General features: G+C 43.2%; 1 protein-coding gene across 1 annotated transcript in view; it reads left to right on the top strand.

Moving 5' to 3' along the window:
• The first annotated feature begins 416 nt into the window (after positions 1-416).
• Positions 417-17,479, top strand: part of LOC135537289 (unconventional myosin-XV-like) — a 151,510-nt gene continuing 134,447 nt past the window's right edge. The window contains 8 exon segments of the mRNA XM_064963481.1: positions 417-565; positions 5,952-6,042; positions 6,536-6,541; positions 6,660-6,763; positions 8,959-9,022; positions 10,432-10,545; positions 15,192-15,353; positions 16,135-16,248. Of these exon segments, the coding sequence (XP_064819553.1) occupies positions 417-565; positions 5,952-6,042; positions 6,536-6,541; positions 6,660-6,763; positions 8,959-9,022; positions 10,432-10,545; positions 15,192-15,353; positions 16,135-16,248 (804 nt within the window).

Raw genomic sequence — 17,479 nt, 5'->3', positions numbered from 1 at the left:
AGTCTCAGTATGAATGGTTCAGTACCTGGTCAGTCTCAGTATGAATGGTTCAGTACCCGGTCAGTCTCAGGATGAATGGTTCAGTACCTGGTCAGTCTCAGTATGAATGGTTCAGTACCTGGTCAGTCTCAGTATGAATGGTTCAGTACCTGGTCAGTCTCATTATGAATGGTTCAGTACCTGGTCAGTCTCAGTATGAATGGTTCAGTACCTGGTCAGTCTCAGGATGAATGGTTCAGTACCTGGTCAGTCTCAGTATGAATGGTTCAGTACCTGGTCAGTCTCAGTATGAATGGTTCAGTACCTGGTCAGTCTCAGTATGAATGGTTCAGTACCTGGTCAGTCTCAGTATGAATGGTTCAGTACCTGGTCAGTCTCAGTATGAATGGTTCAGTACCTGGTCAGTCTCAGTATGAATGGTTCAGTACCTGGTCAGTCTTATAGACGTGTTCTCTCTTTGTGTACCACTCTCTTTGTTCTTGTCTCCCAGGCATCTGTTTTCCATCGCCAGTGTTTCCTACACCACCATGATGGATGCTAAACACAACCAGTGCATCATCATCAGGTACAAGTCAACGTAATGTTGTGATAACGCTGTGATAATGTTGTGTTAATGCTGTGATAATGGTGTGATAACGCTGTGATAATGTTGTGTTAATGCTGTGATAATATTGATACATTGTGGATATAGGAATACTGGAATATCACAGATAATGTGTTGTAGTGGGGATAATGTACACTGTAGACAGTATCTTCAGAATGGATTCACACCCCTTGGCTTTTTACACATTTTGTTTCAGCCTGAATTTAAAATTAAGATTTTGTTTTAGGTCACTGACCTACAAACCCAACCACATAATGTCAAAGTGGAATTATGTTTTTCAAAATATTTACCAACCTAAAATGAAAAGCTTTAAATGTGTTGAGTCAATAAGTGTTTGTTATGTCAAGCAAGTAGTACAAATATGCTTGCCTTGTAAAAAAAATAATAATAAAAAAAAAATATATATATATATATCACACACACACACACACACACACACACACACACACACACACACACACACACACACACACACACACACACACACACACACACACACACACACACTACCGGTCAAAAGTTTTAGAACACCCACTCATTCACGGGTATTTCTTTATTTGTACTATTTTCTACATTGTAGAATAATAGTGAAGACATCAAAACTATGAAATAACACATATGGGATCATATAATAATAACACATATGGAATTATGCAGTAAGCAAATAAGTCTTAATATATTTTATATTTCAGATTCTTCAAATAGCCACCCTTTTTGAACACTTCACATTCTCTCAACCAGCTTCACCTGGAATGCTTTTCAAACAGACTTGAAGGAGTTCCCACATATGCTGATCACTTGTTGGCTGCTTTTCCTTAAGTCTGCTGTCCTACTCATCCCAAACCATCTCAATTTGTTTGAGGTCGGGGAATTGTGGAGGCCAGGTCATCTGATGCAGCACTCCATCACCCTCCTTGGTCAAATAGCCCTTACACAGCTTGGAGGTGTGTTGGGTCATTGTCCTGTTGAAAAACAAATGATGTCCCACTCAGCGCAAACCAGGTGGGATGGCGTATCGCTGCAGAATGCTGTGGTAGCCAAAACACAGACAGTGTCACCATCAAAGCACCCCCACACCATCACACCTCCTCGCTTTACGGTGGGAAATACACATGTGATTATCAGTTCCATTCACCCACATCACGTCTCACAAAGATGCTGCGGTTGGAACCAAAGGACAGATTTCCACCGGTGCTCGTGTTTCTTGGCCCAAGGAAGTCTTCTTCTTATTGGTGTCCTTTAGGTTTCTCTGCAGCAATTCGACCATGAAGACCAGATTCACACAGTCCTCTCTGAACAGTTGATGTTGAGATGTGTCTCTTACTTGAATTCTGTGAAGCATTTATTTGGGCTGTAATTTCTGAGGCTGGTAACTAATGAACTTGTCCTCTGCAGCAGAGGTAACTCTGGGTCTTCCTTTCCTGTGGCAGTCCACATGAGAGCCAGTTTCATGATAGCGCTTGATAGTTTTTGCAACTGCACTTGAAGAAACATTCAAAGTTCTTGAAATTGTCCTTATTGACTGACCTTCATGTCTTCAAGTAATGATGGACTGTCGTTTCTCTTTTCTTATCTGAGCTGTTCTTGCCATAATATGGACTTGGTCTTTTACCAAATAGGACTATCTTCTGTAAACCATCCCTACCTTGTCACAACACAACTGATTGGCTCAAACACATTAAGAAAGAAAGAAATCCCCCAAATTAACTTTTAACAAGACACACCTGTTAATTGAAATGGATTCCAGGTGACTACCATATGAAGCTGGTTGAGAGAATGCCAAGAGTGTACAAAGCTGTCATCAAGGCAAAGGTTGGCTATTTGAAGAATTTCAAATATAAAATATATTCTGATTTGTTTAACTTCAGGATCGGTGTCCAAGACGGTTGAGCTAACATAGGCTAATGTGATTAGCCTGAGGTTGCAAGTAACAACATTTCCTAGGACATAGACATGTCTGATATTGGTAGATAAGCTTAAATTATTGTTAATAACTGCACTGTCCAATTTACAGTCGCTATTACAGTGAAATAATACCATGCTATTGTTTGAGGAAAGTGCAGTTATGAACTTGAAAATGATTGAAAAAAACAATTAGGCACATTTGGGCCGTCCTGATACAACATTTTTAATAGATATACAATGGCTCATTGGATCAGTCTAAAACTTTGCACGTGCAGTGCTGCCATCTAGTGGCCAAAATCGAAATTGTGCCTGGGCTGGAATAGAAGACAATGGTACAAATTATTATTTTTTTATTTAAAAAGATCTTTTACCAGATATAATGTATTCTCCTACATTCCTTTCACATTTCCTCCAACTTCAAAGAGTTTTCTTTCAAATGGTATCAATAATAAACATATCCCTGCTTCAGTTCCTGCAGTTAGATTTGATTATGTCATTTTAGTAGTTTTTTTTAAAGGGTCCTTAAGAGATTTACTACATGATTCCGCATGTGTTATTTCATAGTTTTGATGTTTCACTATTATTCTACAATGTAGAAAATAGTTTTTTTTAAATAAAGAGAAACCCTTGAATGAGTCGGTGTTCTAAAAGTTTTGACCGGTAGTTTATATAATAATAATCATCTCTGTGCCCCACAAATACAATTATCTGTAAGGTCCCTCAGTCGAGCAGGATATTTCAAACACAGATTCAACCATAAAGACCAGGGAGGTTTTCCAATGCCTCGTAAAGAAGGGCACCTATTGGTAGATGGGTAAGAAAAACAAAAAAACATTGAATATCCCTTTGAGCATGGTAAGGTTATTAATTACACTTTGGATGGTGTATCAATACACCCAGTCAATACAAAGGTGCAGGCGTCCTTCCTAACTCAGTTGCCGGAGAGGACGGAAACCGCTCAGGGATTTTCACCATGAGGCCAATAGTGACTTTAAAACATTTAGAGTTTAATGGCTATGATAGGAGAAAATTGAGGATGGATCAACAACATTGTAGTTACTCCACAAAACTAACCTAAATGACAGAGTGAAAAGAAGGAATAACAGAATAAAAATATTCTAAAACATGCATCCTGTTTGCAACAAGGCACTAATGTAATATTGCAAAAAAACTGGTTCAGTCTGCTTTCCACCAGACACTGGGAGATGAATTCACCTTTCAGCAGGACAATAACCTAAAACACAATCCTCGAGGAAAACCTGGTTCAGTCTGCTTTCCACCAGACACTGGGAGATGAATTCACCTTTCAGCAGGACAATAACCTAAAACACAATCCTCGAGGAAAACCTGGTTCAGTCTGCTTTCCACCAGACACTGGGAGATGAATTCACCTTTCAGCAGGACAATAACCTAAAACACAATCCTAGAGGAAAACCTGGTTCAGTCTGCTTTCCACCAGACACTGGGAGATGAATTCACCTTTCAGCAGGACAATAACCTAAAACACAATACCAAATCTACACTGGAGTTGCTTAACAAGAAGACAGTGAACGTTTCGAGTAACATTTTTGACTTAAATCTATCTGAAAATCTATGGCAATTCTTGGAAATGGTTGTCTAGCAGTGATCAACAACCAATTTGACAGAGCTTGTAGAATTTTGAAAAGAATAACGTGCAAATGTTGCACAATCCCGGGGTGGAAAGCTCTTAGAGACTCACATCTTCAAACGCCGCCAAAGGTGCTTCTGCAAAGTTTTCACTCAGCGATGTGAATACTTATGCAAATCTGATATTTCTTTATTTAATATTCAATTACATTTGCTAAAATATCTAGAAAACATGTATTCGCTTTGTCATTATGAGGTACTGTCTGTAGATGGATGGGTGAGAAAAAAGACATCAGGCTGCAACACAACTAAATGTGGAATCAAGACGAGGGGTATGAATGCTTTCTGAAGGCACTGTGGATAATGTACTGCTACTGGGAGTGACGATACTGATAATGGTGTTAATGCTTCAGTAATGCAGTTTGCCTTGAAAATATTGATAATGCATTCATTTGGGTTCATATTTGTTAGTATTGTTTAATATTGGTTGATAGTCTTGATAACATTGGTAATATTAATAATGTGTTTCAATGGGAAGACTGATCATGTTGATAATGGTTTAATGTTGATAATGGTTTAATGTTGATAATGGTTTAATGTTGATATTGTTTAATGTTGATAATGGTTTAATGTTGATACTGGTTTAATGTTGATAATGGTTTAATGTTGATAATGGTTTAATGTTGATAATGGTTTAATGTTGATATGGTTTAATGTTGATAATGGTTTAATGTTGATATGGTTTAATGTTGATATTGTTTAATGTTGATAATGGTTTAATGTTGATATTGTTTAATGTTGATAATGGTTTAATGTTGACAATGGATTAATGTTGATATGGTTTAATGTCGATATGGTTTAATGTTGATATGGTTTAATGTTGATAATGTTTAAATGTTGATAATGGTTTAATGTTGATAATATGTTTCAGTGGGGAGTTTAATGTTGATAATGGTCATGGGAAGACTGATGTTGAATGATGATAATGTTGATATTTCATTACTGGGGAGTTTAAGTTGATAATGGTCAGGGAAGACTGATAATGATGAGGATAATGTGATTCAGTGGTTATGTTGATAAAGGTTTAATGTAAAGGTTTAATGGAGTTTAACTGATAATAATGATGTTTCATGATAATGTTTCAGTGAGGTTTAATGTTGATATGGGTCAGGATGAAGACTGATAATAATGTAATTGATTCAGTTTCAGGGGAGACTGATAATGATGATAATTGTTTAATGGGTCAGGGAGTATTGATAATGATGCTAATGTGTTTCAGTGGGGAGAGTGGGTCAGGGTATATTGATAATGATAATGTATTTCAGTGGGGAGAGAGGGTCAGGGAGTATTGATAATGATGCTAATGTGTTTCAGTGGGGAGAGCGGATCAGGGAAGACTGATAATGATGTTAATGTATTTCAGTGGGGAGAGAGGGTCAGGGAAGACTGATAATGATGATAATGTATTTCAGTGGGGAGGGGAGGGAAGACTGATAATGATGGATCAGGGAAGACTGATAATGATGATAATGTATTTCAGTGGGGAGAGCGGGTCAGGGAAGACTGATAATGATGATAATGTATTTCAGTGGGGAGAGCGGGTCAGGGAAGACTGATAATGATGATAATGTATTTCAGTGGGGAGAGCGGGTCAGGGAAGACTGATAATGATGATAATGTATTTCAGTGGGGAGAGAGGGTCAGGGAAGACTGATAATGATGATAATGTATTTCAGTGGGGAGAGCGGGTCAGGGAAGACTGATAATGATGATAATGTATTTCAGTGGTGAGAGCGGGTCAGGGAAGACTGATAATGATGATAATGTATTTCAGTGGGGAGAGCGGGTCAGGGAAGACTGAAGCCACTAAAATGGTCCTGCGTTACCTGACAGCTATACATCACAAACGCAACATTACACAACAGGTAAACACAACACTACACAACAGGTAAACACAACATTACACAACAGGTAAACACAACAGGTAAACACAACATTACACAACAGGTAAACACAACATTACACAACAGGTAAACACAACATTACACAACAGGTAAACACAACATTACACAACAGGTAAACACAACATTACACAACAGGTAAACACAACATTACACAGCAGGTAAACACAACAGGTAAACACAACAGGTAAACACAACATTACACAACAGGTAAACACAACAGGTAAACACAACATTACACAACAGGTAAACACAGCATTACACAACAGGTAAACACAACATTACACAACAGGTAAACACAACAGGTAAACACAACATTACACAACAGGTAAACACAACATTACACAACAGGTAAACACAACATTACAACAGGTGAACATGTAAACATACTGACCGTAACTTCCTGTTATTACCTAACTGTTGTCTCTCTCTCTCCCTCCGCCTCTGACCCCCCCAGATTGAGGTAATGTGTCTGCAGCTTTTGTTTCGGTTGCAGTGGTTGTTGGTTGTTGTTCCCATAGTAACTACTGTTAGCAACCCTAGTAACTACTCCTAGTACTGATTGGTTGTCATGGTAACAGATCCTGGAGGCCACGCCCCTGTTGGAATCCTTTGGGAATGCCAAAACGGTCCGGAATGACAACTCTAGCCGCTTTGGGAAATATGTGGAGATATTTCTGGAGGAGTGAGTACTGCGCTTACATTATTACGTTGCCACAGTCAATCAATCAATCAGGTAGAAGCATTTCAACACATTACAACACCTATAAACCTAGAGAGGAACCAGGCTATGAGGAGTGTGTAGTGTATTTACGTTAATTTGTTACCAGTCAATCAATCAATCAATCAATCAATCAGGTAGAAGCATTTCAACACATTACAACACCTATAAACCTAGAGAGGAACCAGGCTATGAGGAGTGAGTAGTGTATTTACGTTAATGTGTTACCACAGTCAATCAATCAATCAGGTAGAAGCATTTCAACACATTACAACACCTATAAACCTAGAGAGGAACCAGGCTATGAGGAGTGAGTAGTGTATTTACGTTAATGTGTTACCACAGTCAATCAATCAATCAGGTAGAAGCATTTCAACACATTACAACACCTATAAACCTAGAGAGGAACCAGGCTATGAGGAGTGAGTAGTGTATTTACGTTAATGTGTTACCACAGTCAATCAATCAATCAGGTAGAAGCATTTCAACACATTACAACACCTATAAACCTAGAGAGGAACCAGGCTATGAGGAGTGAGTAGGGTATTTACGTTAATTTGTTACCAGTCAATCAATCAAATGTATTTATAAAGCCCTTCTTATATCAGCTGATATCTCAACGTGCTGTACAGAAACCCAGCCTAAAACCCCAAACAGCAAGCAATGCAGGTGTAGAAGCACGGTGGCTAGGAAAAACTCCCCAAAACCTAGGAAGAAACCTAGAGAGGAACCAGGCTATGTGGGGTGGCCAGTCCTCTTCTGGCTGTGCCGGGTGGAGATTATAAACCTGGAGAGGAACCAGGCTATGAGGGGTGGCCAGTCCTCTTCTGGCTGTGCCGGGTGGAGATTATAAACCTGGAGAGGTATCAGGCTATGTGGGGTGGCCAGTCCTCTTCTGGCTGTGCCGGGTGGAGATTATAAACCTGGAGAGGTATCAGGCTATGTGGGGTGGCCAGTCCTCTTCTGGCTGTGCCGGGTGGAGATTATAACAGAACATGGCCAAGATGTTCAAATGTTCATAGACAACCAGCAGGGTCAAATAATAATAATCACAGCGGTTGTTGAGGGTTTAACAGTAAACTCTGCTACCACGGCATTACTATGGTAACTTTGTCTTTACGTTACTATGGAAACTCTGTCTATAACCCACATTACCGCGGTAACTCTGTCTCTAACCCACATTGACACAGAACTCTGACGATACCCCACGTTAACACGGTAACTATGTGTACCCACACATTGCCACGGTAACTCTGTCTATACCCCATGTTACCACAGTAATTCTGTCTATACACCACGTTACCACGGTAACTCTGTCTATACGCCACATTACCACGGTAACTCTGTCTGTACCGCACGTTACCACGGTAACTCTGTCTATACGCCACGTTAACACGGTAACTCTGTCTATACGCCATGTTACCACGGTAACTCTGTCTATACCCCTCGTTACCACGGTAACGCTGTCTGTACCCCACGTTACCATGGTAACTCTGTCTATATGCCACGCTACCACGGTAACTCTGTCTATACCCCATGTTACCACGGTAACTATGTCTATACCCCACTTTACCACGGTAATTCTGTCTATATGCCACGTTACCATGGTAACAATGTCTATACACCACGTTACCACGGTAACTCTGTCTATACCCCACATTACCATGGTAACTCTGTCTGTACGTTACCATGGTAACTCTGTCTGTACCTCTGTCTGATGCTGAGGGGAGGACAGAGTGACTGGAAACCATGTGTCTGAAGCATTTGATACCGATCCAGTCTCTACTACGAGCACTCAATCCCTAATTAAGGTGCCACCAACCTCCTGTGGTCCGTACGCCACGTTACCACGGTAACTCCGCTGGTGTAACAGGGCGGTGGCTACAGTATCAGTGACACCCTGACGTTGGACAGGTACACGACAAGGTGTGACACGGTGTTGAGCTGAACTCCCATAATGCTCAGTCATATGTGACTTATTAATGAACCGTGGGTTACTTAACACTGAGAGACAAGAGAACTCACTGTGATGTGTGTGTGTGTGTGTGTGTGTGTGTGTGTGTGTGTGTGTGTGTGTGTGTGTGTGTGTGTGTGTGTGTGTGTGCGTGCGTGCGTGTGTCTGTGTCTGTGTGTGTGTGTGTGTGTGTGTGTGTGTGTAGGGGTGTGATCAGTGGTGCCATAACGTCTCAGTATCTGCTGGAGAAGTCCCGCATCGTCTTTCAGGTAAGACACACACACACACACACACAAACGCACACACACACACACACACACACACACACACACACACACACACACACACACACACACACACACACACACACACACACACACACACACCACACCACACCACACCACACCACACCACACCACACCACATCAGTGAGTTGTTGATAAGGAGAGGGCCAGCTGTATCTCAGTGAGTTGTTGATAAGGAGAGGGCCAGCTGTAGATCAGTGAGTTGTTGACGTGGAGAGGACCAGCTGTAGCTCAGTGAGTTGTTGACGTGGAGAGGGCCAGCTGTAGCTCAGTGAGTTGTTGATAAGGAGAGGGCCAGCTGTAGCTCAGTGAGTTATTGATAAGGAGAGGGCCAGCTGTAGCTCAGTGAGTTGTTGATAAGGAGAGGGCCAGCTGTAGCTCAGTGAGTTGTTGATAAGGAGAGGGCCAGCTGTAGCTCAGTGAGTTGATGATGAGGAGAGGGCCAGCTGTAGCTCAGTGAGTTGTTGATAAGGAGAGGGCCAGCTGTAGCTCAGTGAGTTGTTGATGAGGAGAGGGCCAGCTGTAGCTCAGTGAGTTGTTGACGTGGAGAGGGCCGGCTGTAGCTCAGTGAGTTGTTGATAAGGAGAGGGCCAGCTGTAGCTCAGTGAGTTGTTGACGTGGAGAGGGCCAGCTGTAGCTCAGTGAGTTGTTGATAAGGAGAGGGCCAGCTGTAGCTCAGTGAGTTGTTGATGAGGAGAGGGCCAGCTGTAGCTCAGTGAGTTGTTGATACGGAGAGGGCCAGCTGTAGCTCAGTGAGTTGTTGATGAGGAGAGGGCCAGCTGTAGATTAGTGAGTTGTTGACGTGGAGAGGGCAGGCTGTAGCTCAGTGAGTTGTTGATAAGGAGAGGGCCAGCTGTAGCTCAGTGAGTTGTTGATGAGGAGAGGGCCAGCTGTAGCTCAGTGAGTTGTTGATAAGTAGAGGGCCAGCTGTAGCTCAGTGAGTTGTTGACTTGGCGGGGCAACAGCTATGATGCTTCGGAGAGGGGAGGAGCAGGTAGCCTCCACTGGTAAAGATGTTGAGCAGGCAGTCAGACACTGGAAGACGTTTCTGAGGGACAGAGTGAAAACTTGACATGGCCCGAAACGTAAAATAACTGTATTAACTGGTTCCCATGTTTTTAAATAACGGTTCTGTTCCAGAACAGTATAGATCACTTTTGTTCCAGGTTCTGTTTCTGTTCCTTATTTTCCAGTTTTCTGTTCTGTTCCCTGAACCAGTTCCAACCCCAGCTATGTTGTACTGTAATGAGTGTGTGTGTGTGTGTGTGTGTGTGTGTGTGTGTGTGTGTGTGTGTGTGTGTGTGTGTGTGTGTGTGTGTGTGTGTGTGTGTGTGTGTGTGTGTGTGTGTGTGTGTGTGTGTGTGTGTGTTCAGGGTAAATCAGAGAGAAACTACCACATCTTCTATGAGATGCTGTCTGGTCTGGAGCCTCACCAAAAACGATCTCTTTACCTGCAAGAGGCGGAGACATACTTTTACCTCAACCAGGTATACACACACACACACACAGACAGACAGACACAGAGAGAGAGAATAGGTCGATTCGTCCTCCAATAATGTCTTTAAAGGTGCAACGTTCAGAAATCACACCTCCATTTCCTGGTTGATAAAATAGTTTGCCCAATTTCGGTTTATGTGACAAAACTAGCAAGTCTAGTGTTTAGTCCTCTAAACCGCTGTGAAATATATTTTCCATAATCAAAAAATATTGTTGTTTTAGATGTTAACTGAATGTAAAAGACCCAAAAAGAAAATGTTAAGACCGGGAAGCATAGATATTGCGCACATAGAACAGATTATACCACATTTTAGACTGGCTTTCAATGAGAATGACAGATCTATAACACATAGAACAGATCTACCTCTCCTTAGACTGGCTTTCAATGAGAATGACAGATCTATAACACAAAGAACAGATCTATCTCTTCTTAGATGGGCTTTCAATGAGAATGACAGATCTATAACATATAGGACAGATCTACCTCTTTTTAGACTGGCTTTCAATGAGAATGACATATCTTTAACAAACATTTCTATGTGAATTTGGTCGGGTCAACAACAACAAAATGGTGTGGGTCGTAACCCAACAACAGAATGGTGTGGGGCGTACCCCAACAACAGAATGGTGTGGGTCGTAACCCAACAACAGAATGGTGTGGGTCGTAACCCAACATAGGAATGGTGTGGGTCGTACCCCAACAACAGAATGGTGTGGGTCGTAACCCAACAACAGAATGGTGTGGGTCGTATCCCAACAACAGAATGGTGTGGGTCGTAACCCAACAACAGAATGGTGTGGGTCGTAACCCAACATCAGAATGGTGTGGGTCGTATCCCAACAACAGAATGATGTGGGGCGTATCCCAACAACAGAATGGTGTGGGTCGTACCCCAACCAAAGAATAGTGTGGGTCGTATCCCAACAACAGAATGGTGTGGGTCGTATCCCAACAACAGAATGGTGTGGGTCGTATCCCAACAACAGAATGGTGTTGGTCGTATCCCAACAACAGAAAGTTAGCTTTTTTTCCTAAAATAATATATATTTTATTTTTGGGGTGGTTGAAGGGCCTTTCTACTTATCCTTCCACGTATATTGTTTTCAAAATACACCTCCATATACCTCACAAAATATCCCTCAAGAGAGGCATGATAGGTCACGTCAACCTGTGTACAGTGTGGGTCATACCCCAACCACAGAATGGTGTGGGTCATACCCCAACAACAGAATGGTGTGGGTCATACCCCAACCACAGAATGGTGTGGGTCATACCCCAACCACAGAATGGTGTTGGTCGTACCCCAACCACAGAATGGTGTGGGTCGTACCCCAACCACAGAATGGTGTGGGTCATACCCCAACCACAGAATGGTGTGGGTCATACCCCAACCACAGAATGGTGTGGGTCGTACCCCAACCACAGAATGGTGTGGGTCATACCCCAACCACAGAATGGTGTGGGAGTACCCCAACAACAGAATGGTGTGGGTCGTACCCCAACAACAGAATGGTGTGGGTCATACCCCAACCACAGAATGGTGTGGGTCATACCCCAACCACAGAATGGTGTGGGTCATACCCCAACAACAGAATGGTGTGGGTCATACCCCAACCACAGAATGGTGTGGGTCATACCCCAACAACAGAATGGTGTGGGTCATACCCCAACCACAGAATGGTGTGGGTCATACCCCAACAACAGAATGGTGTGGGTCGTAACCCAACAACAGAATGGTGTGGGGCGTACCCCAACAACAGAATGGTGTGGGTCGTATCCCAACAACAGAATGGTGTGGGTCATACCCCAACCACAGAATGGTGTGGGTCATACCCCAACCACAGAATGGTGTGGGTCATACCCCAACCACAGAATGGTGTGGGTCATACCCCAACCACAGAATGGTGTGGGTCATACCCCAACCACAGAATGGTGTGGTCGTACCCCAACAACAGAATGGTGTGGGTCATACCCCAACCACAGAATGGTGTGGGTCGTATCCCAACCACAGAATGGTGTGGGTCATACCCCAACCACAGAATGGTGTGGGTCATACCCCAACCACAGAATGGTGTGGGTCATACCCCAACCTGTGTACAGTGTGGGTCATACCCCAACCACAGAATGGTGTGGGTCATACCCCAACCACAGAATGGTGTGGGTCATACCCCAACAACAGAATGGTGTGGGTCGTACCCCAACAACAGAATGGTGTGGGTCATACCCCAACCACAGAATATTGTGGGAGTACCCCAACCACAGAATGGTGTGGGTCATACCCCAACCACAGAATGGTGTGGGTCATACCCCAACAACAGAATGGTGTGGGTCGAACCACAACAACAGAATGGTGTGGGTCGTATCCCAACAACAGAATGGTGTGGGTCGTAACCCAACAACAGAATGGTGTGGGTCGTAACCCAACATCAGAATGGTGTGGGTCGTACCCCAACAACAGAATGGTGTGGGTCGTAACCCAACAACAGAATGGTGTGGGTCGTATCCCAACAACAGAATGGTGTTGGTCGTATCCCAACAACAGAAAGTTAGCTTTTTTTCCTAAAATAATATATATTTTATTTTTGGGGTGGTTGAAGGGCCTTTCTACTTATCCTTCCACGTATATTGTTTTCAAAATACACCTCCATATACCTCACAAAATATCCCTCAAGAGAGGCATGATAGGTCACGTCAACCTGTGTACAGTGTGGGTCATACCCCAACCACAGAATGGTGTGGGTCATAACCCAACCACAGAATGGTGTGGGTCATACCCCAACCACAGAATGGTGTGGGTCATACCCCAACCACAGAATGGTGTGGGTCATACCCCAACCACAGAATGGTGTGGGTCATACCCCAACAACAGAATGGTGTGGGTCGTAACCCAACAACAGAATGGTGTGGGGCGTACCCCAACAACAGAATGGTGTGGGTCGTAACCCAACAACAGAATGGTGTGGGTCATACCCCAACCACAGAATGGTGTGGGAGTACCCCAACCACAGAATGGTGTGGGTCATACCCCAACCACAGAATGGTGTGGGTCATACCCCAACCACAGAATGGTGTGGGTCGAACCCCAACCACAGAATGGTGTGGGTCGTACCCCAACCACAGAATGGTGTGGGTCATACCCCAACCACAGAATGGTGTGGGTCGAACCACAACAACAGAATGGTGTGGGTCATACCCCAACCACAGAATGGTGTGGGTCATACCCCAACCACAGAATGGTGTGGGTCGAACCCCAACCACAGAATGGTGTGGGAGTACCCCAACCACAGAATGGTGTGGGTCATACCCCAACCACAGAATGGTGTGGGTCGAACCACAACAACAGAATGGTGTGGGTCGTAACCCAACAACAGAATGGTGTGGGTCATACCCCAACCACAGAATGGTGTGGGTCATACCCCAACCACAGAATGGTGTGGGAGTACCCCAACCACAGAATGGTGTGGGTCGTATCCCAACAACAGAATGGTGTGGGAGTACCCCAACCACAGAATGGTGTGGGTCATACCCCAACCACAGAATGGTGTGGGTCATACCCCAACCACAGAATGGTGTGGGTCGTACCCCAACCACAGAATGGTGTGGGTCATACCCCAACCACAGAATGGTGTGGGTCATACCCCAACCACAGAATGGTGTGGGTCATACCCCAACAACAGAATGGTGTTCGAACCACAACAACAGAATGGTGTTTATCCCAACAACAGAATGGTGTGGGTCATACCCCAACCACAGAATGGTGTGGGTCATACCCCAACCACAGAATGGTGTGGGTCGTACCCCAACCACAGAATGGTGTGGGTCATACCCCAACCACAGAATGGTGTGGGTCGTAACCCAACAACAGAATGGTGTGGGTCGTATCCCAACAACAGAATGGTGTGGGTCATACCCCAACCACAGAATGGTGTTACTTCCACCATAACAACAGAATGGTGTGGGTCGTATCCCAACAACAGAATGGTGTGGGTCGTAACCCAACAACAGAATGGTGTGGGTCGTAACCCAACAACAGAATGGTGTGGGTCGTAACCCAACAACAGAATGGTGTGGGTCGTAACCCAACATCAGAATGGTGTGGGTTTTACCAGCCAACAACAGAATGGTGTGGGTCCTAACCCAACAACAGAATGGTGTGGGTCGTAACCCAACAACAGAATGGTGTGGGTTGTAACCCAACAACAGAATGGTTTGGGTCCAGCCATACCAACATCAGAATGGTGTGGGTCGTACCCCAACAACAGAATGGTGTGGGTCGTATCCCAACAACAGAATGGTGTGGGTCGTATCCCAACAACAGAATGGTGTTGGTCGTATCCCAACAACAGAAAGTTAGCTTTTTTTCATAAAATAATATATATTTTATTTTTGGGGTGGTTGAAGGGCCTTTCTACTTATCATTCCACGTATATTGTTTTCAAAATACACCTCCATATACCTCACAAAATATCCCTCAAGAGAGGCATGATAGGTCACGTCAACCTGTGTATAATTGCAGGAAATGCATTTAAAATGTAACATAAAAAGGATCCAGGGGTGAACAACCCGGACCCTCCCTCTAATTTCGCCCCAATATTTCCACCAGCATTTCTCCCTTGGTGTGTCCCTCTGTACCAGGGTGGTGACTGTGCCATAGAGGGGAAGGATGACGGAGCAGACTTCCGTCGCGTGCAGAGTGCCATGGACATCCTGTGTTTCAGTCCTGATGAGCAGAACGGCATCTGGAGACTACTGTCCTCCGTACTACACCTAGGGAATGTTTACTTCCAGCCATACCAGGTACTATAACCTCTAACCTCTAACCTCTAACCCCTAACCTCTAACCTCTAACCTCTAACCCCTAACCTCTAACCCCTAACCTCTAACCCCTAACCTCTAACCTCTAACCCATCTGGAGACTACTGTCCTCCGTACTACACCTAGGGAATGTTTACTTCCAGCCATACCAGGTACTATAACCTCTAACCCCTAACCTCTAACCCCTAACCCATCTGGAGACTACTCTCCTATATAGTGTATTTATATACCTAGGGAATGTTTACTTCCAGCCATACCAGGTACTATAACCTCTAACCCCTAACCTCTAACCCCTAACCCATCTGGAGACTACTGTCCTCCGTACTACACCTAGGGAATGTTTACTTCCAGCCATACCAGGTACTATAACCTCTAACCCCTAACCTCCAACCTCTAACCCCTAACCCCTAAGCTCTAACCTCTAACCTCTAACCCCTAACCCCTAACCTCTACCCCTAACCTCTAACCTTTAACCCTTAACACCTAACCTCTAACTTCTAAACCCTAACCCACGATGTGTTTTAATATTGCAGTATAATATACAGTATATAGTGTATTTAATGTATATAACAGTGTGTTTTACCACTGCAGTATAATATACAGTATATAGTGTATTTAATGTATATAACAGTGTGTTTTACCACTGCAGTATAATATACAGTATATAGTGTATTTAATGTATATAACAGTGTGTTTTACCACTGCACTATAATATACAGTATATAAGGTATTTATATATATATAACAGTGTGTTTTACAACAGGCTGAAGGCCAGGAGGTGGCGACGGCGGTCAGTGATCAGGAGATCAGAGTGGTAGCTGAGCTGCTCCAGATCTCTCCTGAGGGACTCAAGAAGGCCATCACACACAAAGTCACGGTCAGAACTACACTACTACATTACCTCTACTATATCACACACAAAGTCACGGTCAGAACTACACTACTACATTACCTTAGGGTCAGAACTACACTACTACATTACCTCAGGGTCAGAACTACACTACTACATTACCTCAGGGTCAGAACTACACTACTACATTACCTCTATTATATCACACACAAAGTCAAGGTCAGAACTACACTACTACATTACCTCAGGGTCAGAACTACACTACTACATTACATCTACTATATCACACACAAAGTCATGGTCAGAACTACACTACCACATTACCTCAGGGTCAGAACTACACTACTACATTACCTTAGGGTCAGAACTACACTACTACATTACCTCTCCTATATCAAACACAAAGTAACGGTCAGAACTACACTACTACATTACCTCTACTATATCACACACAAAGTCACGGTCAGAACTACACTACCACATTACCTCAGGGTCAGAACTACACTGCTACATTACCTTAGGGTCAGAACTACACTACTACATTACCTTAGGGTCAGAACTACACTACTACATTACCTCAGGGTCAGAACTACACTACTACATTACCTCTACTATATCACACACAAAGTCACGGTCAGAACTACACTACCACATTACCTTATGGTCAGAACTACACTACTACATTACCTCTACTATTTCACAGTTACTACATCTACTATTAATACATTACCTCTACTACAGCATGGTTACATCTACTATATTACCTCTACTACATCATGGTCACTACATCTACTACATTGCCTCTACTACATCACAGTTACTACATCAGTTACTACATCTACTACATCATGGTTACTACACTACGTTACCTCAACTACATCACAGTTACTACACCTACTACATCACGGTTACTACATCTACTACATTGCCTCTACTACATCACAGTTACTACATCACAATTACTACACCTACTACATTGCCTCTACTACATCACAGTTACTACATCTACTACATCACAGTTACTACATTTAATACTAATACCTTACCTCTACTACATCACAGTTACTACATCACAATTACTACATCTACTACATTGCCTCTACTACATCACAGTTACTACATCTACTGCATTGCCTCTACTACATCACAGTTACTACATCACAATTACTACATCTACTACATTGCCTCAACTACATCACAGTTACTGCATCTAATACTAATACCTTACCTCTACTACATCACAGTTACTACATCTAAT

Source organism: Oncorhynchus masou, unplaced genomic scaffold, assembly GCF_036934945.1.
Source record: "Oncorhynchus masou masou isolate Uvic2021 unplaced genomic scaffold, UVic_Omas_1.1 unplaced_scaffold_744, whole genome shotgun sequence".
In the NCBI taxonomy this organism is placed as follows: domain Eukaryota; kingdom Metazoa; phylum Chordata; class Actinopteri; order Salmoniformes; family Salmonidae; genus Oncorhynchus; species Oncorhynchus masou.
The sequence above is the reverse complement of the archived record's forward strand: the minus strand, read 5'-3'. Positions and strand labels throughout refer to the sequence as shown.